The sequence below is a fragment of the Salvia miltiorrhiza genome, chromosome 1, assembly GCF_028751815.1.
Source record: "Salvia miltiorrhiza cultivar Shanhuang (shh) chromosome 1, IMPLAD_Smil_shh, whole genome shotgun sequence".
In the NCBI taxonomy this organism is placed as follows: domain Eukaryota; kingdom Viridiplantae; phylum Streptophyta; class Magnoliopsida; order Lamiales; family Lamiaceae; genus Salvia; species Salvia miltiorrhiza.
The window spans coordinates 53,360,052-53,382,687 of record NC_080387.1 but is presented as its reverse complement, the minus strand read 5'-3'; the positions used below and the strand labels follow the sequence as shown (position 1 = coordinate 53,382,687).

Sequence of the window (22,636 nt, the reverse complement as noted above, 5' to 3'; positions counted from 1 at the left end):
CTTCGCCGGAACCAGGAACTGCCTCTCCGCTGCTCTTTCAATGAACTCGTTGAGGCCTTCCGCCACAATAAGGAAAAGGAAAGGTGACAACGGGTCACCCTGTCTCAAACCTCTCTCCATTTTGAAGTCTCCCGTCGATGACCCGTTCACCAATACACTTGCCGTTCCAGATTCCAGACACCCTTTAATCCACTTCCTCCAAACTCCGTCAAAGTTAAGTCGATCGAGAAGCATATCCAGGAAATCCCATTGCACAGAGTCGTATGCTTTTGCGAAGTCAATCTTGAAGAAAATCCGGCCCACTCTCTTCTTTTTTGCCTCAAAAATAGCTTCATTCAGGATAACCACCCCATCTAGGATGAAACGACCCTTGACAAACGCACTTTGATTATCGGAAATGATCGACCCCATAACCCTCTTCAATCTCTCAGCCAGGATTTTAGCCACAATTTTGAACAAACTGGTGATAAGAGAAATTGGGCGAAAATCATCGAGCGACCCAGCCCCTTCTTTCTTCGGAATCAGAACAATAAAAGAGGCATTACCACCTTTCGGAATTTTCCCGTTTTCGTGAAATTCCTTCAACACCTGGAGTAAGTCCTCTTTTGTCTAACATGGAGTAAGTCCTCTTTTCGGAATCAAAAAAAAAAAATTAGTATACTTGTTATATTAATATATGTGTATAATTATTAAAAAAAATTGCCCCACCAAAATTTTGAGAAAAAGGGGCAAAATGTGGAGATTGAAAAAAAGTTGACTTTGATAAACTACATTATTTTTCTTTTGTCTAACATGGAGATCGGAAAGAAGATAAAGAAGTTAAATTTACACCAATTAGGAAGTCTTGCAATGGAGATGGTCAAGACAAAAAGAGATATTGTGTATTTATTAGTGTATAATATTATTAAACTTACACTTGTTTTACCTGTGACAACTACAACACAACAACTGTGGAAAGAGCTTTTTCTGTCACGAAGATTGTCAAAAGTCAGCTTGGAAATCGAATGGGTGATCGTTGGATGAATGATTGTTTAGTTACTCATATCGAGAAAGAAATTTTTGAGACAATTGGTATTACGTCGCTTTCAAAATATGAGTGATCGTAGAAAATTATTGTAAAAATATTTTATTATATAACTTTTATAGAAATTATTTTAAAAAAAATTATCAGGGGCCTGGCTCCGCCCCTGATATCATACTGTAAATTGCGGTATGAGAATTTTCATACATTTGTCGTACCGAACCCTTCGGTATACCGAAGATTGGCATACCGAAAATTTCGGTATGAACTTTTCTCATGCCGATGTTGTACCGATAGTGTGGTATACCGTATCGAAAGTCGGTATATCGTACTTTACGGTATACCGAAATTATTTGTATATCATTTAATGTCTAAATTTACCAAAATATTACGGTATACTGTGTATTTGTGCACAGGGACGGATCTAGAAATCTTTTGTTATGGGGGCACAAAATAACTATAAATATAAAATACATTAAAAAAAATTACTAAATAATAATCCAAGTCTATTATAATTGAAACCAACGAGTTTTCATTGACTAAAATATTTATATAATTGACTCGTTATCAACACTATCAAAAACCACTTTATCAATATATACAATGAAAATATATATCATTCATCTATTAATCTTCCATTCGACCGCGTAGACGAGTCTTTATGATATTCATTGCAAAAATACCTTTCAATATTACAAGGAGGAGAGTTTCGATTTTATCGGACTACACCTTTATTTACCTCGCTAACAAATAAAACCCTCCTAACAATGTGTGCGTGTGTCTAAAAGGCCAAAGATTTTGGGTTCGAGTCCCATGTGACGCTGCTTTTAAAAATCTATATTTAATACTATTAATTTATATAAAAAAAATCTCCTAACAATCACTTACACACATATTGATTATTTAATTAGGAATCTTTTTATCTTTATTAACTGAAAATGAGAATTTGGCTCAGGCTCTACGTTAGTCGTTGGATTGGGAATTTAGCCTTATGCTGAATTGGAAAATAGGGGATATATATAATATATTTTTGGGATTGGAATGTAATACTATATAATTAATAAAAATAGAAATAGAAGTTGTGGGGGCACGTGCCCCCATACCGGAGAGGGTGCGTCCGTCTCTGTTTGTGCATACCGAAATTTCATTAAACAACAACAAAATTCGGTATATACCGCAATACCGGTATATACCAAAAATTCGGTATTTTCGATATTTTTTTGATATGGTAAGTGCGGTATATATACCAATTTTTCGGTATTTAGTCCACCCCTAATCCCAAGTTGCAGTCCCGTTAGTCGGTGATAGCAAAATGAGCGAAGGAGCAAATCAGTTTGAAGAGATTCAAAAAAAAAAAAAAAAAAAACAAATCACCACACAATTTGCAGAAAAACTGATTGAATCTTTCGAAAAAAAATTAAGCTCTAGATACCATGTTGAGATAAACCAGGCTTTAGAGATAAGAAACAAATGAGCTGAGATTTCATTGAAAACCAAGTGACTGTACATGGAGGAGAAGCTATCTATATATACAAGAGATAGAAAAGGGAGATGATGGTTACAACAGAAAGCTTAACCTCCTAACTAATGCTAAACTACTTCGACACGTGGCACTTTGCTTGCATCTAAGTTTTTGTGTTCTTCACACTGGCCATGCATGCCTTCATATAAGTATTCTAATAGTTTGGAACGGGTTTTTAGTGAATTTGATTTGAATAGTTGTATATATTGATCTCAAAACTTAAAATGACGTATTTAGCACAAGGCTAAAATGAAATTATTACAAATCGAATCAAATCTAAATAAAATGAAACTATTATTTACACTTAAATGAAATTTGAATCATACTCATTTAAAAGAGTCTTCTAATGTTTTAACTTTACAATTTGACTCGAACCTCATTTACATCGAATGCCTTGCCAGTGCTACCTTAGAATGAGAGTAAAATGTAACATTGACAAAGTCATTAACAATGTTCGTCATAAAATTTTAATCCTTAAAATGATACTAGACTGTCGTCTCAAAAAAAAAACTGATACTAGAATATAACATTGACAAAACCATTGGCAATTTTTTTAATAGAATTAACCATTAAGTTAAATATGTCAATATTAAATTACGAAAACGATATCCATCTTAGCAAAAATTGCGTCAAAAAATAAAAATCAAATTAAAGCTTAAAAAGGTAAGAATAAATTATACATTTGTGGCTGCTGGGATTCGAGCCCAGGTCTCCACGGCCACAACGTGGAATTCTTACCACTAAACTACAGCCACTTGATGTCTCATTACACAAAATTATTATTTTCGTACTTTGTTTCTACCGTTGAAGTCACGGAAACCTTTACACATGATTAAACGTGCTTAAGCATATTTGAAGTGATTAATTAATTGGTATAATTGGAAAGAGTGAATTCAACACATTGAGAAATGAACATAAAAAGACTGGATTTTGGGTTTGACACTGAGTTTGTTAGATTACACTTTTTCCTGCAATGGAAATTGAGGTAAAACAATAATTAGTGCACCTAAAAACAAAGATCATTTCTTGGTACTTGCAATCTTGGCATGATGGCTTATATTGGATACTTCACCCCTAAAAAATAGGGAAAATATGTTTGGCCATATGGCAAAAAATTATAAAGCTCATGTATTTAATCTTTTATGTTTAAAACAAAAATATGATTTAGTTAGGTTTTTTTTTAATACGCATTGTAGCAATTGTTTTATTTAATTTAAAATAAAAAATTCATTTTTTTAAAAAAAATATTACAATGTGTACAAAATAATAAAACCAACAACATTCTATTTTATTTTGAACAAAATACTCCATGTCTCCATCCGTTCCACCTATCTTGAGACACTTTTCTTTTTGAGCGTCCCACGTATCTTGAGACATTTCCTTATTTGACAAAAGTTTTACCATTTATTCACTTTTTACACGTAAAATACTATTTTCTTAATTTTCGTAAAATACTAGTTTCTTATTTCGTAAAATACTAGTTTTACACGTAAAATACTATTTTCTTAATTTTCGTATCAAGAAAAAGTCTCAAGATAGTTGGAACGGAGGGAGTATGTTTGTTTAAACAAATTAATGATAAATATATGTGTGTGTATTTTATATCTACCTGTATGTGTGTATATATGTACGCATATTGTATAGTAAGTTTATAAACACAATGCTTTTGGATAAATGTAAATTAGGTGTGGACCGTTTAAATATTTGAAGGGAAATTAATGGACTTTGAACTGGTGCTTTCTTAAAGCTCTTATTTATCATAAAATACTATTTTTATTAAGGGTACGTTTATTTTAATGGATAAATTTATTTATGGAAAAGAATGGATAATCAAAATTTATATCTTGAAATGTCTCCTTTCTTTTCTAACATTTAACACAAAAGAGATGTTCTTCATTTTTCCTACCTTATTTTCACTTCAAGGATGAATAATATTATCCACTCAAAAATGGAGGGATAATATTATCCATCCTTGAAGTGAAAATAAGGAAGAAAAAATGGTGAACATCTTTTTGTGTCAAATGTTGGAAAAAGAATGAGACATTTCAAGGCATAATTTTTTGTTATTTTTCATTTTCCATGTAATCCGAGTTTTACAATTAAAAAAATGAAACACACTATATATCGCTATAACCTTTTTGATTGGATCGATATATGATCAGTGCAATTTTTTATTTTAGTTGCGTGGGTTGTCGATTTGGTTGATGATTGGAGTGGTTGTAACTTTTATTGTCTTTACAGACTCTACAAATTTAATTTTTTATTGAATTTATCTTTGAGTGTTGTTAATAATGGTTATAGTTGCTGGGCAGCCTGGGCAAACGTAATTAGGTACGATTCGGTAAAAACGGACAATTTGAGTAATCATTCACGCAGGCAAACGAACAACAATATAAAATAAGATAAATAAATACTCCTAATAATGACTAACGGTATTAACTTTGCCGTTTTACCTTTTCACATTGGCACTTCTTACTTTAATATCACATTCTTCAATATCATGATTGCGGATAGACCAGCCCAGATAGGTAACTCAATTCATAATCTTCATTTTACTTTCAATAGCCCATTTTTTTTTTAAAAAAAAAACAATAAAAAACATTGAATATATATTATTTTATCCCTAGCCTTCAAAATAAATTCTTAATAAATCCTTAAAACCCTATAGATCTAAAATAAGAAGTAAAAACTCGTTGGACTATTCCTATAGCCTAAAATCTATTCGTCATCTTACTAAATTATTAGATTCTTTGTTTTGAAGTGCAAATTATTAGATTCTTAAAAGCGAAGAAAGAAGAAATCAAACCCCTTGAAGTAGCGTAAATTAACATCATTCGCCAAAGTTCATGTCTTCGTCCAACAATGGCTGAAAGTAGTGCGACATCTCTCTCCCTCTCTCTGCATGTTAGGGGATTATGGAAAGTGTTTTACGTTTATCAGTTTTCTAGGTTACGTATATCATGGAATCTGGAGGCTGTAGAATTTATCAGATTAAGAATTGAATTTGAGAGATATAAGGGTATAATAGCGTATAAGTTAATATTTTTATTATGTTTTAATTAAGAGGCTATAGTATAGACTATAGAGAATAAAAAATGGGCTATAAATAGAATCACCTTATTTAATTCAATTCGAATTCCAGCAACCCCGTTAGTCCAAATCCAAATATCTACAAATGTTTTCAAATTGGCGCAAGATGCAAATATTAGGGCCCAATATTTAAGGCCCAGAGTGGGCGACTGTCATTAGAATCTTAATTTTCTTGTGTAAGTAGAAAAAATAGTTCACAATTGGAGCATATGAAAGAAACAATGAAGCATGTTTGTGAAAAATAATCAATGTTGATATCTACGAAAGTTGGTGGGCAAACCGTGACAGATGGATGACAAGATTGCAGCATACCTGGAACAGTGGGTGCTGAGCAAAAGGAGATCCATCTTGATTTCATGATGATGTATGCATTTCTCAACCTGCAAGCCAGAATCAGCATCCGAAACCTCCGAAGCTGCTGGAGATTTGAGCCACCTAAAATCGATCGGGTTCTCAATAAACTTCAAGAAATTACTCTCAGTAGCAAGAAAGCACCAAACGTTTGAGGCTATCTTGGCAGTGCACTTATCCAACTGCCTCTTTTGACACCGCTCAAATTTATGCACGTCACGGCAACCATCACATTCCAGAAGCAAGAACAACGAATCTACTTGTAAATCATCATCCCACAAAAAGTTTCCAGCAAGATTCAGCAGCGACGCCCCTGCATCAATCCACAGATTTGCTGCACCCACCACAGTGCTCGGTTCAAACGCGTAAAAATGGTTCACAATCCCAGCCACCAACAAGTAATATGCACAACTTGTCTTGTGCATGTTGAGAGCTTCGAGTTTGTGATTCCCTTCGAGTTCGAGATTGAGAGCCAATAAATCACTTGCTCGAACTCTATAAGCAGAAGCCAAGGAGAGACAAGCATTGATAGAAAGATGATTGAAAGGATGGAGCTTCACTCTCCTAGGTAATTCTGCTTCCTTTGGTTCTACGGACTCGTCATAGAGCAAGAATTCAAGATCCCGACAGCATGATTTTGCGTCACCAGTTACTAGGTAGCCAGAAATGGCAGCCACCAAGTTTTGCACCAGCTTCTCTATTTCGTCGGGTGAGTGTTCTGGATTCTTGGGATTGTCAGTACGGAGTGCCTACACGGGGATTAAAAGAACGTAGGACAATCATTGATGGCCACCAGCTAAAGTTTCAATAAAGGTCTTGTAATCGTCTGAATTATTTTCAGAAAGTTCAATGCAATATGAAAAACAGTACGCAAACTCGAGAGAGTTCAAGGATATTTCCAAGACAAAACAAGGAACCAACAAACTTTGCCAACCGATAAATGTAGGTATTAAGGGATTTGGGATTTGGGAGCATATCTTATCTTGAGTTCTTGCTAATTCAAATTTAATTGTTTCCATGCACACACATTTTATTCAATTAAACTATAGCCTTACTTGCAGAGCGTGATCCACGTAACTTGTAGGCACTGCACCACATCGCTTACAGCTACAGCTGAACCGATACTTGAACCACAGCTCCGCCTGTCTCATTTCCTGCAGAAATCAATGACAGTCAGAAGCAATAAACGGTTGAAAGCCTTGCTGGAGAAGGCATGAAAATCAGAAGAAACACAACACGAGAAACTGAAAAGCTCAAGAAAGGCCAATCATGAAGAAATATAAACAAGAAACTACAAACACTGACAAACTATCGAACTACTTAAAACCTTTGTACACTCAGTAACCGGAAATATAAAAACGAAAGTTGTTCCCAGTAACGAACATGTGATCAAATACTACTTAACCCCTTTCTCTGTTTTCGTTTTCCCTCAAATCTTCATTAAGCACTTCACAACTTTACCCAGTTTCCTCGGCTGTCTCACGACAGAAAAAAGGCAAAATCAACTACTTTATCCAGAATTTCATCACTAATTATTGAACTACTTAAAACCTCTATACACTCTCAATCCCGGTAATAAACACGTGATTGGATACTACTTAACTGATTTCCTTAGTCCAACATTTTCCCTCAAATCTTCATTAAGTACTTCACAACTTTACCCAGTTGCCTCAGTAGATTTATCCAGAATTTTCACTAATTTGTAGCTCTAACGTATCACATTCTGAACTAAAACACAAGTAAGGAAACAACTCTTCAGAAAGATTTAGCATAAACAGAACAACTGGCAAATATGACATCTCAAGAAATCAAAGAACACGACCAAATAATGTCCAAACCTTAGGTTGCACCAAATCCAAGTATCCAATAGTAACCTCTTCACCTTTGCTAACAGCATCTATACTTCGAACTACAAGTCTTGGGCCATAACCATTTCTATCTACAATAAATCACCACAAACAAACTCACTTCACTTCCACAGCCTAGACTAACAAAATAGTGAATTCACAAACACATTATTTCACAAGAAATACCTGAAATTCCTCCTCCCATTACTAAATAACTGACATTTCTACCATCTTTCGAGGCCGGAGCAATCCTCAGAGGCGGCTGCTCATCGTCTCCCGGCCCCATCAGAAACCAGTAGCAACAATTGGGAGAGCAGCTGTGATTGATCCAAGAAAATGTAGCATCATAAACAGCAATTCCTATGCAAAACCCAGTCATTTCTTGAACCTCCACTGCATTCGTCATCACCAAACACAACACAGTCTCTTCAAATGCAAACCGTCCCGAACTTACATCTTTGCCTCTCGCCCAAGCCATCATCCTCGCACCCTCTCTAATCCTCTTAACTTTTCCAGAACTCTTATTATCTCTGGCAATTAGGGCTTTCTTGATCTCATCGAATACAAATTTTTCGCGATTGGTCATCAATCCGGCCATTCTCTCCAAACAGCCTCCGGGTTTCTCATTCTCTCCAAGAAACGACATGTAACGCGGAAGGTTCTGGAAAACGTGGGCGAGGCGGAGGGAGAGGCGGAGCTCGGTGGAGCTATGCCACGTGGAGGGAGGAGAGGTGGCGAAGAGGGCGATGAGGCGGTGCTCGAAGGAGGAGAAATGCAAGGGGGAATCGGCAGCGGAGCAGGCGAGGGAACAGTAGAGAGGAGTGGCGCGAGTGTCGGTTGGGACATAACCGGGAAAGTTGAGGGCAGAAGGAGGAAATGGCTGCGGAGGGAGGACGGTGAAGCAGGCGGAGCAGCGGGTGCCGAAGGCGGCGTCGTGTACGACGGCGGCGAGGGGGCGGAGGGGCGGAGTGAGGTCTTGGCCTATGCCGATATCTTCGATTGCTCTCATCTCCATTTTTATTAGACTTGTAAAGAAAATTTCGATGATGTAAATGGGCCTACTAAATGGACTTTTTTGTTTGAACTAACAAAATGGACTTTTAAAATGTTTTAAGCTGTTGGGTTTCCAAAAATAAGTGACTGCTGCATAGAGTTTAAAGAAATATTGGGCTTCAAAAATAGGAATGGTGCATCAACTTATGAAGGAAATAGGGTTAATTACGCCAAAAACCATGAACTTTGGGCCCATTTCCAAATTTTCCATGAACTTTGATTTTTATCAAATTTTCCCTGAACTTAAAGGCGTGAACAATTTTTCCATGGATTTCGAAAATCCCCAATTTGACTGCTGACTTGGCACCATTTAAGTCGCCTGAAAAGTGACATGGCGTCACCGGCGGTGAATCAAAACGACGTCGTTTAGTTAGGAGTAAAACGACGTCGTTTTGAATCCAAACCCCTCTCTCTCTCTCTCTCTCTCAGGTGGTGGCCGAGCTCGCCGGAGTGCAGATTTTCGCCGGAGGGCAGATGGCTGCGCCGCCGTTACAGCTTCTTCTCCAACGAAGCAAACTCGCCGCCGCCTCTCGACGCAATGATACTCCCATCTCTCGATCTCTCTCTTTTCTCATTTTCTCAATTCAGGAGCACACTCACACAATTTAGAAGCACACCCACACTATAAATCCCTAACCCCACTGCTGCATTTGGAAGGCGGCGGATCTGCGAGGTGGTCGATCTGCGAGGTGGTGGGCGAGGTCTGCGGTGGACGGCGGCAGTGGAGGTGGTCGATTGGGATTTTCTGTTTGAGTTTCAGATCGGGATTTGGTGGTGGAATTCGCCGGAAATCGAGCAGCAACAGTCGAGCCTAAACCCCACTGCTGCATTTGGGAGGCGGCGGATCTGCAGAGATGGTTGGTGGAGGCGGATCTGGTTTTGCGAAGGTGGGGTAAGGCGGTGGGGGAAGGTGGTGCGTGGTGGAGAGAGAATGGGCGGTGGAGTCCGCCGGAAAATCGAGCAGCAGCAGTCGAGCCCAAGTTCGCAGAGGTGGTTGGTGGTGCCAGATCTGGTTTTGCGAGGGTGGGGGAAGGCGGTGGGCGCGCGGTGGAGAAAGCTATCCTTTTCTCATGACGGCGGCGATGGATGTTTGGGGAAGAAGAAGAACGATGGAAGGAGGTGACTGGCGCGGCGGCGGCAAGGGCGCCGGATCTGGTGCGGGTGCCGGAGCCAGAGCAGAGCCAACGCAGGGCCAGAGCAGAGCAGAGCCGAGCCACGTAGGCGCCTTGTCAGCTCGGTATTGCCACGTAGGAGCCAGCTCAGACCGGAGTACTACCGGAGGTCAAAATCATGGAAAAATTGATCACGCCCTTAAGTTCAGGGAAAATTTGATAAAAATCAAAGTTCATGGAAAATTTGGAAATGGGCCCAAAGTTCATGGTTTTTGGCGTAATTAACCCAAGGAAATACGGTATACACATAAATTTTGCCATATTATAGGTAATATTAATTTTTGTACAAATAAATGACCAAATTGCACACAATTCATGATATTTAGATACTTTCGCGAATCTAACATAGAGATAGAGCCATTCAATTTAACAACTAAGGATAAAAAATTACCATCATACAATTTTCACATTGAACCAACAAAGTACATCTAAAAAAAATGCAACGATCGCTACTATGAGTTACATTGGATATATCCATACAATTTAAAATTTAAAATAACTGTCAATACAATTAGCAAAGTGAATATTCCCCCAACTATATTGAGTATCAACCGTAATAATTGTATAAAAAATTATGAGAACAATTTTTAAAGGATTAATTGCATATAAATTACCGAATTTTCAACAAATTTTCATTTTACACATGACTTTAAAATTTTTATTAAAATTACTCAATTATTAATTTTTTCTCATTTTGCATATTTGTCCATTTTCCAATCAAACTTTGGACCTAAAATGGCGTTTTTTTCATTCAACTATACATTACAACGTCAATTCTATTTTTCCACACGGTCATATTTATGCCACGTAAGCATGTTCATATCAAGCGAGTATATTTATGTCATATCACCACGATGAAAAATAGGCAAATATGCAAAATGTGAAAAAAATTAATAGTTGAGTAATTTAAATAAAGATTTTAAAGTTCGTATGCAAAATAAGAATTTGTTGAAAGTTCAATAATTTATATGCAATTAACCCATTTTTAATAGTTTCCTTATAAAAAGAAATGTTTTTTGTATCATTTTGATTAAAAAAAAGAGACCAAAATATCCTCTATAAAGTTGTGTTTTGGAGAATATCCTCTATAAAGTTGTTGATGTTGACTTATTCCAAATTCTTTTTCATCCAAAATAAACAGCAGAAAATAAGCAAAATTAAATGGTAAATAAAAATCAAATATCATTAAATCATTTTTTTAAATTTATTCTTTCATTTCAAGCTAGTCCATTTAAGTTTTTGTAAAAGAGGCTGTTCTTTTTTTTTTTTAAATTACATAAGTAAATAAAAAAATTCAAAAATCACGCGGCGGAGGACTAGAACCCAGGACCTGGGCATTAGCTATCAACTATACATTCTATTTTTCATTCAACTATACATTACAACGTCAATTCTATTTTTCCACACGGTCATATTTATGCCATGTAAGCATATTCATATCAAGCGAGTATATTTATGTCATGTCACCACGATGAAAAATAGGCAAATATGAAAAATGTGAAAAAAATTAATAGTTGAGTAATTTAAATAAAGATTTTAAAGTTCGTATGCAAAATAAGAATTTGTTGAAAGTTCAGTAATTTATATGCAATTAACCCATTTTTAATAGTTTCCTTATAAAAAGAAATGTTTTTTGTATCATTTTGATAAAAAAAAAGAGACCAAAATATCCTCTATAAAGTTGTTGATGTTGACTTATTCCAAATTCTTTTTTGTCCAAAATAAACAGCAGAAAATAAGCAAAATTAAATGGTAAATAAAAATTAAATATCATTAAATCAAAATTTTAATTTATTCTTTCATTTCAAGCTAGTCCATTTAAGTTTTTGTAAAAGAGGTTGTTCTTTTTTTTTAAAAAAAATTATATAAGTAAATAAAAAAATTCAAAAATCACACGGCAAAGGAGTCGAACCCAAGACCTTAGATTTTGGACATTAACCTCCTACCACTAGGCTAACATACACACACAATAAAATAGGTTGTTTGCTCTCATTAATATCTTACAATAAGTATAATTTAACTAGACCTTATAACATAAGTAAAAGAGAAGAATTTGAGATTGTAAAAAGCTCAAAACTCAAAATTCAAATGGCTCTTCAAAAGTTCATATAAAAATCTCACGAGAATTCAAAAATAGTAGGGGTTGAAGTTGAAATAGGATCACGTTTTTGAGTTCATACAGAAGGTATGCAACTAAATTTTAACCTAAAAAAATCTTTTTTAAGTTGAATTCTTTTGAACACGATAGTTGCATATGGTCACGTTTTACTGCACACGATAGCAACCATTATGGGCACGATAGCACCCCACGATAATAGAACATCGTGTGCATAGATCGTGTCCAAGGCAGAGGATGCCCTAGAATCACCATTGATTCTTTTGTTGATAGTTTTTCTTTTGTTAATCTCAGATATCGTGGCAACGTGTTATGATACATCACAAAAGTTATTAGAGCATCAACAACCGTGAGTTTTGTTGGGTGCAATAGAAGTGGTCCCCACTTCTATTGCACCCATTCCAGCAATGGTATTGCACCCACTTGGGTGCAATGGATTTAATTTTATTTTTGATATAGTTTTATTCTAGTTTCAATTTTAAATTTACAATAATTGATAAATTAAAATTTCATTGAATTCAAATTTAAATCCTACATTGATTGAATTAAAGTTGCAATACAAGAAATTAAAATCCTAAATTACTTAAATTAAAACAAACATAAAATAAAAAATCCTAAAAATCTAGCGGATGTTGTTTCGTTGCTTGATCTCCGCCACCTTGCACATGTGAAACGCCAATTCGTCCGGATTCATTTGAGAGGTGTCCCGGCTCATCAACATGCTATCGGCGAGGTCACGTTGAACTTGGGAGAACTTTTCCATTGCAATCACCATATTCGCCATGTACCCGAGAGCTTTTTTGTTATCCTCCGACGTCTCTTCGACCTTTTTCTTGCCTTTCCCTTTGTCTCTCTTGGCCGCCTTTTGCCCTTGGGGCCGGGTGGAGATACTCGTGTCGCTAGAAGTCGTTGTGGCAAGACCGTCGGAGCCCTTGGATCGTTTGTCCGAATGGACATCGGAGTGGACATCATCGCCGAGACTTGCAAATTTCTTGAACTCGCGCAAGATCTTCCATGCATGCGGATACCGGAACGGCACACGGAACTCGGCTAGCCACATTGCCTCTGCTTGCTCCGTGATTTGACCATCACTCATGCCTGATTTCCATTGATCGTGACATTTTTTGTGCATGGCCTCAAACCTCTTCGAATCCTTCGCCACCCGTTGAAAGTGAGATTTGATTTGCGTGACGTCGCGTGAAATAGATCCTTGGGGCCTTTTAGCGTTGTATTGGGTGCAGAGGGAGCTCCAAAACTTCGCCCCCTTTTTGGTCGATACCCACCACAGAGTCGTGGGTGTGCTCGAGATACAAATGACAAATTAGCATCGTTTCTGGCGGATAATAGTTGCAACGTTTGGTGCTAGCCGGCATAGAAGCAATCTCCTCCACGTCGGCAACGCGGTCGCCGCTTGAAAGGCATTCAATTCTTGCGTGAACGGCGAGAATCCTTGCCTGGAAGCATTTGATTCGCCGGGGGATGGATTTTGAGGGTGGTCACGCCAATAGTTGCTCCAATCGCCTTCCATTGCTATTTGTTGAAATAATATAAGAAGAAGATGAAGAAGAAGATGAGGAGAATGATGAACTTTTTTGCTATTTGTTGATATATATATATATATATATATATATATATATAGGTGCGAAGAATTAAAAAAAAAAGGGGCAACGGATAGATGCTCAACGGGAAGAAAAAAACGGCTACTGCCGATTTTTTTCAATTTTAATTTTTTTTTTCAAATTTGCTATTTTTTTTTACTTGAAAAGGGGCACGTGTTGCCACCGCCCCTCCTTCGCACCCGGTGCGCCCACTTGCTCCCTCTCCATCGCTCCCGGGTTCGGCAATGTTGGCGGGTGCGATAGGCCGGGCTCGATCCCGCCATTGCACCCACCGTTGTTGATGCTCTTAGGAGCGATCGACATATATATACGAGGATCCATCGATGAGGGCAAAGTTAGTCTTGCTAACCCCGTGGATCTTATTAGAGAGAGTTTGTATGGTCGAAAAGATACATAGTATGTGTTATGATATTTGGTATGCATGAATAATGACATCAAAGTAAAAAAATTATTGCTGAGCGATATCGAGTTACTCCAATTGCTAGTGAAACAGAAAGAGAATACACAGGTTTATGTGAATGAGAACGACAACCCTTCCCCCGAGGTTAATGTGGGAGGTTGCGACTTGGGATTAGAGCATGACAACATAGATCATAGCATGCTATCCCAAGATGAGAAATATGAGAAATATGAGGAAGATAAGGATACGTCCGAAGATGAGAAGAAGATAAAAGTAAAGATTTGCTTCATTCATTGTCTATAGAGTTTATTAATTGGGTTCGACTGCTGGCACAAATGGATAAGATTTATGGTTATCAGCACTTCTCATCAAACCATCAGTCTGGCGAGCCTGAGCATCAATGTTCACTACGCAATTGGATCATTCAATTTCCCGACCCTGATAGTGCTGAGACATTGGGTTAGGACGAACAATTGGGGTCCACATTTTAGTCCAAGGAAGAGTTGAGGATAACTATATGAATGTGTCATTTGGATAACATGTTAGAGTGTGTCACTGATCGTTCAGTCATATTGTGTTCATTTGCAAGAGTGGTAGAAAGAATGCACGTTTAGGTTGTGTGGTGTTGAGGTGCAACCATTTGGAGAATTACCAAGTTGACCTTGGATCAAACTGTCACACTGACTTGAATTATGTTGCTTCACAGTCGGTGACTTCTGAGGTTGCTTCGTGTTATTTTGTTAAAAGATTGGTCGGTGATGAGGTCACTTTGAGGCCAAATGAGATAATTGTAAAGATGCGTAAAGAGTACGACATTAACATGCCATATAGTTTCGCACTCCAGACGAGGAACATGGCGATAGAAAAGACGTGTAGACCACGATCTTGCTCCGACATAGTGTAAACTGGAGGCAATTTATGACTTGCAGACGACTCATGAGAGAGTGCTTATGTCACATAACAAGCTACTCCAACAACAACAACAACAACAAGAGAGCTAGTCCAATGAAAATACAAAATGTCAACTAACACCCATGCCCATGTCTCAACCACGATGTCGCCCCGATATTAGAGAAAATAGTAGTAAACCAACAGATTGATTGCTTTCACGTAATCTTCAATGTCTTTGCCCAATTTTCGATCTTTGAACCTCTGGTGCAGTTTACTAACTTTTGTGTTTCGGGCGTTGAATTGTTTGTGGAAAAGACTGTCAGGCTGAATGAGATGGTTGCCTTGTGGATGAAACTCATAGTTGCTGAAGTGAAGTCTAGTGATCAAGGCATAATCTCACGTAGTAAAACGAAGGGTTTTCCCGACAATCTGAAACCACGACTCGTCCGAGGGTATGTGATTACCCTTCAATTGACGGGCTATAAGGTGATGTAGGGCTCTAGTTGTATTGTCGTCTCTCTAGTCTCTACACTCTAATCAAACAGCCAACAACCTTAGAGGTGAATCTCTTAATATAGTTCGCTAACCGTTGTAATGTCAAAATTATCTCTTTAAATAAGGACTCTCGCATATGAAGATTGATTCGACTTGTAACAATGAACAATGTAGGTCTCTTTCATTCACAATTAGGCTGCAATATAAATACATAAAGGCATAAGGCCAATGAACAAGCACACGAACACAACATAATTCACATATTGTCTTGCACATGATAGTTGGACACGACAAACATCGTGCCAGGTCGCCAAGGTCAAACTTTAATCCCTCCTCCAGCTCGGTGACCGCCGTGCAAGTCGCTGAGGTGCCAAAATTTGTCTAGAAGTGTTGGCCACCTCCACAGCAGTCGTCGCCCTCCTTCTCCAATCTATGTATGTCTCGACGATCTCAAGGCTTGGTCGTCGAGCTCCAATCTTTTCTTGATTTTTCTTCCTTTTGTGCTCGTTTTCTCGATTCTCCTCATACTTGACGCTTGGACCTCATTATCAATGTTGTGCTTCCATAACACTAAAATCTGCACCAAAATAGCCAAAACTACACTCAAATCACTACTACAAAAGTTTACATACATAACAGTGCATACATAACGGTTTTTTTTAAAAACCGTTATGTATGAGCGCACTTTTAGGAATAGATAACGATTTGGCAAAAATCCGTTATCTATGTACTGTTGTTTATATGAATAGATAACAGTTTGAATTAATTCGTTATGTATGAGCGTTATGTATTAGTTTCATACATAACGGTATTATCGAACCGTTATCTATGAGCGATAATACCGTTATGTATGAGCGTCTTTTTATAACGGTTGTTTTAATCGTTATATATGAGCGTCTAAAAACTGTTATGTATTATTTTTTATATTTATTTTTAAATTTAATAATATTATAAAAAATAAAACTCTAACATTCCTCCCTTTACCCCCTACTCTCTATCTCGTCCCTCATCCCCCAGCTTTCTCTCTCTCTCAACTCCGGCCATAAAATCGTGCCCTAGCTGCTCCTCCGGCGAATCGCTGCCAGTGGAGGGTCGGCGAGGTGCAGCCCTTCCCTCGTCTCCCTCTCAATCCCCCATCTCTCAATTCTTATGAAGAAGACACAAAGCCCCAAATTTACTCACAAAATCGTGCCCTAGCTGCTCCTCCGGCGAATCGCTGCTGCCAGTGGAGGGTCGGCGAGGTGCAGCCCTTCCCTCTCTCATCCTCTTCACTCAATCCTTCTCATTTTCTCAAACTCCCAACCTCAAAATCGTACCGAGCCCTAATTATCTCTCTCTACCTGAACCCAGCGATGTCACCGCGGTTCCGGTTCGATGTGCCGTCGTGCCGTCGGCTTGGGTTCCACAGATTGTGTTTTGCTTCAAAGGAAATCAGTAAGGGCTGTCGTCGACGCTGGGTCCTGAAACGGTGAGGTTCGCCGTTCTAACTTGATGGGAACAGGGCAGTCGGGCTTCCTAAGAGCTAAGTCTTACTCTTGTCTCATTTCTTATCCATTGTGATATAGTATCAATGTAAGCATGTTGACTTCTTTGAGTAAGAAAATATCAGAACTTAACATCTATCAGTGTATGTCGTGGCTAAAATCTTAGAGGTTGGGATCTCGCTTGGGTGCTTGTATCAGATATTATTATGAGTCTCGCTTAGTTGAATCTCTTCGTAAGTCAGATACATGTCAAAATCTTAGAGGGATTAGCTTACATTAGTGGCAAGACCGGTCATGCTTTAGACCAGAATCCGTTTGTTCTGATTGTTGGAAGATGTGTAGATTGCATTTGGTATTAGATGCTAACAGGCGTGCTCACTTATATCCGAGAACTGAGGAGGCTCTTGATATAATTTCCTTTGGTTTCATTTTTCTTCTTCAGGTAGTTCATACTCAAGCAAAGGTGACAGCAGACCAGGAATGAAACTTGACCACCAACTTGAAGAAAAGTAAAGTGACATGTTCTTCAGAAGGAATGACTGCTGAATATATTTAATAGGAATCAAGTTTCAGGCTGCAAAGCGCCAGGGAGATGTTATTCACTACTCTTGGCTCCTTGAATGTTGTATGCAGAAGCAGCTTCTCCCTTTACAGCCAAAGTCAGTCATTGACTCACAGTATAGCAATTTTAGCTCTCTTTCTGTCTCTTTTGGATTATTGCCTTGATTTTCTAACTGGCCGTTCTCTTGTCCTTGAAGGTACTTTCTTTTTCTATCTGAGGCAACTAAGAAAAAGCTGGAAGAAGAAGTTGATGAGTTTTCGGACTCCTACTATTTGGATTTAAATGTGACAGAACTGGAACATGTACAGAAATTTTGTTATACGTGTTCAATTTTAAGAGAAGGTTAGCTTTTATTGCTTCGTGGGAATTCGGAGATCACGATCCAGTGTATCGAACATGACTGTTTAAGCCAGTTTTTCATATTCATTTTGGTTTGTTGTTGCTTTGCAGATATTAAACAACATTGACAAGATTGAAGATTCTAAAGCAAAAGAGTACTGCAAGAAATTCTGTCCCAGGGAGGAGTGGGTTCGCTTTCATGGTTGTCGTGTTTACTTCCACCTACCCACTACCCAGGCAATCTTTGTAAGATATATGAGATTTATTATTTGATTGAAAGTAAGTTGATCCTGGTATGAATATGAGGCATTTATATTAATTTTTGTTTGGTACTTAGAAAATACCGAAACTGGGAAGTTCCATTTGAACTTGCTATTAGAAGGATGAAGATTGAAATCTGCATTGGTGGTGGCAGTATAGCAGACACTCTTTCTCATGCTATTCATTTGGTGATTGTGTCTATTCCAGAACTTGGTTACGACTTTGATACACTTTTGAATAGGTGAGCTATCCCATGAAAAGCAACTTTATTTTAACGGTTTCTGGTAAAATATAATCTGGCTGCAGAAATGAAGTATATCACACTTTTGGAAACGAGTGGTGCTGGAAAATCGTGAGTCTTACAGTGCCATCTCATATTCCTCTTCCTCTTGTCATTACTTAAGTTCATCTTAATTAATTATGTAAATTTTTGCTATCAAACGAAGTTCACTAATAGATTATAGTTGTGTTTGATTTAGTCTAGTCAGCTTTAAATGTGCTGCGGCTGACTTGTGATTTGAACAGGACGCTGCTGCTGTGAGGGGGCAATCCGGATCTGAAGTGAAGGCTTCAGAATCGCAGAAAAGCTGGCGGCTACAATAGCTTGGAGGGTCGCTGCTCCTAATGGTAGCATTCCTTCTAATGACATGGTAAACATGTTTACCTTAACTAGTTTTTTGTTTGTCTACGACCTTCTCTGCAGTTAAATCTTGAAATCTGCTGAACTGTCTGGATCCGAATGAATTATTTCAGATTCTATTTGTAGTGTTCAGATCACATGCACTACTCATAATGAGGTTTCTCCTGTGAGAGAAATGGGGAAGGTAGACCTCATGACTCAGAACCTCCTACCCTCCATGCACTCATGAAAATGGGTTCAAGGTTAGCCAGTTGCTTTATTTTGACTCATGCACAGAATTAAGCTTTGTATATTTTATTTTTTTCAATAAGGTTGATCTTTTATAATTGTATGTGTTTTGAACTGAGAGCTGTTGCTTAGCGATGACACTTGTTCCTGAAATCTAGACATACATGTGAAGACAACCGGGCATAATTGAGATGATGGGTTGGATAATAATTTGTCCATAGCATAAGATGATATACAAAGGGCAATAATCATGCTTTGGTTTCATTATTATCTTGTGCATAATAATTTGTCCAGTAGCTTAGTGCAACTTAGACATTCCTGCTTTGGCTTCATTACTATCTTTCGCCATGTGCCGAGTGCAGGTTGATAGCATACTTGGCGCCCGTGGCGATGCTTTTGAGCATGAGGCAACTAGAAGAATGCGTAATGAATTTATGGTAGCTTGGGATGGCTTGAGGTCAAAAGACAACCGGAGAATCATAGCAGGTTGATTAACTAGTTCTTGAGGACTTGGTGCTAGAAACATTGTATGATAGATTTTTGTTTTAGCTATAAGGTAGTTGGTATTTTCAATTTTGAATCGGAATATGCAATGATGATGTATACTTGATATTTGGTTCATTTGTATAATAATGTATGAATATTTTGGATGATATATAATATTGTTATTGTTGATTTTATCATTTTGTCGTTTTATAAAAATTGCAAAATTTAAAAATATACTACAATTATAAAAAGTGCAAAAAACTGTTATAAAAGGTGTAAAAAATCGTTATGTATTCTAATCAAAGATAACGGTTAAAATCGTTATAAAAACTGCAAAAATCGTTATAAAAAGTGCAAAAAATCGTTATAAAAAGTGCAAAAAACCGTTATGTATTCTATCAAAGATAACGGTTAAAACCGTTATAAAAAGTGCAAAAAACTATTAACTATGATAAAAAAAAAAATAAAAAAAATTAATACATAACGGAAAAATCTTAATACATAACGGTGAAAAACCGTTATGTATTATATCAAAGACAACGGTTAAAACCGTTATAAAAAGTGCAAAAAACTGTTAACTATGATAAAAAAAATAAAAAAAAAATTAATACATAACGGAAAAATCTTAATACATAACGGTGAAAAACCGTTATGTATAACCTTTATAGATAACGGATGCGTACTGTTATGTATGACGCATCGTACCGTTATCTATGCTACTATACATAACGGTTTTGAAACCGTTATGTATGACGTATAGAATAGATAACACCACTATACACAACGGTTTTTTTGCTCATAGATAACGGATTATCCGTTATCTATGAGCGTTTTTCTAGTAGTGAATGTAATATCACGAAAGAATACGAAACTCATAACAAATGATATCACATTCAAGCACAATTCTAACACTTCAAGCAATAATAAATCAATAAAAACAATGCGAAATGAGTGTTTATTGTGCCCACATCATCTTGCCCGCAATAAGGTACTTGATCATGCGCACGATGATGCATCAAATTGTGGGCATGGAGTCATCTTCTCGTGCCCATCGTACCTAGTTGAACACCATCGGGAGCATGACTGTGTGTACCACTCCAACACTATATTTTTAATATTCAAACTACTAAATAACACTATTTAAAGGCACACAAACATGTGCATTCACTCCTGCATCAATTAACTATGCATAAACACGATTTTTTGAAGCGAAAATTCGAAGAAAAAATCAAAAAATTTGGAGAGTTAGGGCACCCACCGACAATTTATTAACGAACGGTTCATGTTGCTCAGAGCCCGACTCTAACGTCGACGCTGACCTATCGTGGTTTGATTTTGTGTCGTTCCCGTCCATAATGGCCATTGAGAAGTTGCCTTTAAAGAGATTTTGTGGGGACCTATTTTGATAAGGCTTGTGTCTTTTCCAGAAAGTTCTTTTTTTTCATGTAGGCTTTTTATTAGTTATAAGGGTAGTAGAATCTTTTACATTTAAATGGCTCGTTTGGTACGGGTGGGTGTATAATATATCTATGACACCCTAATATCTTGTTTGGTAAGAACTAATATGAAACACATGACCCTTTTTATAAATTAAAAGCCCGAAAATATTATACTGATTTGAGGGATTCAGTTTATCACCTACGGATGTGGTATACGTAATACAAATCTTAATTTAACTATTATTAACTTTATATAATCGTAATACATCATACCAAACAATATATTATTATATTTTACAGATATGTTAATGCATTTATACCAAATATGATATTTATATGACATATAGTAAAAGACATCACAGTCAAATATATCATGCCTTATCCCATATTGCGTACCAAACAAGCTCTTTAGTATTAAAAATATCTATTTTTATAAAAAGATTATATAATTGTATCTTTTATGCTTTGATATTTAAAAAAATGGCCCCTAAAAAAATATTCATTCAGAGATTTATTCCATTGTGGACGCCATCTTCTTTTTCAATCAACTTGAATCAAATTGTATTTTATTTTACCTAATTAACTTTAGCCCCCACCAAAGAAACCTCAAATCGTATCGCTCATGTTGTTTGCTAGGGGTGAGCATTCGGACGGGTTGGGTTGAAACCGAACCGAAATACCCAACCCGAAATTCAAACCGCCTAAAAAATTTCGAACCAAACCAAACCGTTTGACTGGTCAAAATCGAACCAAACCGAACCGTAAATTTTCGATTCGGTTCGACCAAAACCGTTTTTTTTTTAATTTTTTAAAAAAAGCTATAAGCAAAAATTAAAGTACTATGAATAAGCAAAAATTACCGCATCTAGATAAATCCATTTACTTCTACAATCAAGAGTTTGTAAAAATTAAAGAACAAGCACAGAATAAAAATCTTATGTACTTTTGAATTTAATGTAAAGTGTAAAATTCTAAATTTAATTCTTAAATATTTATTAATTAATTATTTAAAAATAAATATTTATTAATTATATTTAAATCGGGCGGGTTCGGTTTATAAACCAAACCGTTTTTCTCAAACCGAACCCGAACCGTTTTCTGGCGGTTTGAAAATTTTCAAACCAAATCGAACCGTTTTCTCTACATAAACCGAACCAAACCGCCCGATTTGGTTCGGTTCGGTTCGGTTTGGCGGTTCCGATTTGATTTTGCTCAGCCCTATTGTTTGCTAAACTTGAGAAGCACAATTTGTCGTCTTTCATCACCGGTGTGTGTAACTTGGAATATTTCTACAGTTTTAGGGGGTTTATCGTTTAGCTTTAAAAATGGGAGACTTGCAAGCATCTTCCTCAATCAATGAAAATTGGCTAATTTTTCTTACTTCAAAGCAACGTCTTCCCCTACATAATTCAGATTCAAAGCTAACACTAGTTTCCAACACCAACCAGACAACATTATTAGCAATAGCTAGTCACTAATTAAAGAATGTTTCCACAGCAAGTTTGTTAAGAACAAATTAATTACTTCATTTCTTTTTAAATACTAGTACTATTAAAGTATTTTGGTCACTCACGTGGATTGAGATTTATTTAAGAAAAAGTAGTTTTTCAATTATAAACT

At 36.9% G+C, this 22,636-nt stretch overlaps 2 protein-coding genes, 1 long non-coding RNA gene and 1 other non-coding gene across 4 annotated transcripts in view; 1 reads left to right on the top strand and 3 right to left on the bottom strand.

Annotated features, from left to right (window-relative positions):
- Positions 1 to 22,636, bottom strand: part of LOC130992384 (T-complex protein 1 subunit beta-like) — a 629,300-nt gene that overhangs the window by 281,968 nt on the left and 324,696 nt on the right. The gene's annotated exons all lie outside the window — the stretch shown is intronic.
- TRNAH-GUG (transfer RNA histidin (anticodon GUG)) lies at positions 3,227 to 3,298 on the bottom strand. The gene has a single exon. It is a non-coding gene; the product is annotated as a tRNA-His (tRNA).
- On the bottom strand, positions 5,760 to 8,846 carry LOC130992241 (protein SET DOMAIN GROUP 41-like). The gene is made up of 4 exons (XM_057916797.1): positions 8,018 to 8,846; positions 7,823 to 7,923; positions 7,040 to 7,138; positions 5,760 to 6,733 (listed from the first exon to the last, which is right to left on the bottom strand). Exons 1-4 carry the CDS (start codon positions 8,844 to 8,846, stop codon positions 5,879 to 5,881), a joined length of 1,884 nt encoding a protein of 627 aa, XP_057772780.1. The 3' UTR covers positions 5,760 to 5,878.
- Positions 16,660 to 18,927, top strand: LOC130993471 (uncharacterized). The gene is made up of 5 exons (XR_009091676.1): positions 16,660 to 17,720; positions 17,820 to 17,965; positions 18,074 to 18,208; positions 18,300 to 18,575; positions 18,749 to 18,927. It is a non-coding gene; the product is annotated as an uncharacterized LOC130993471 (long non-coding RNA).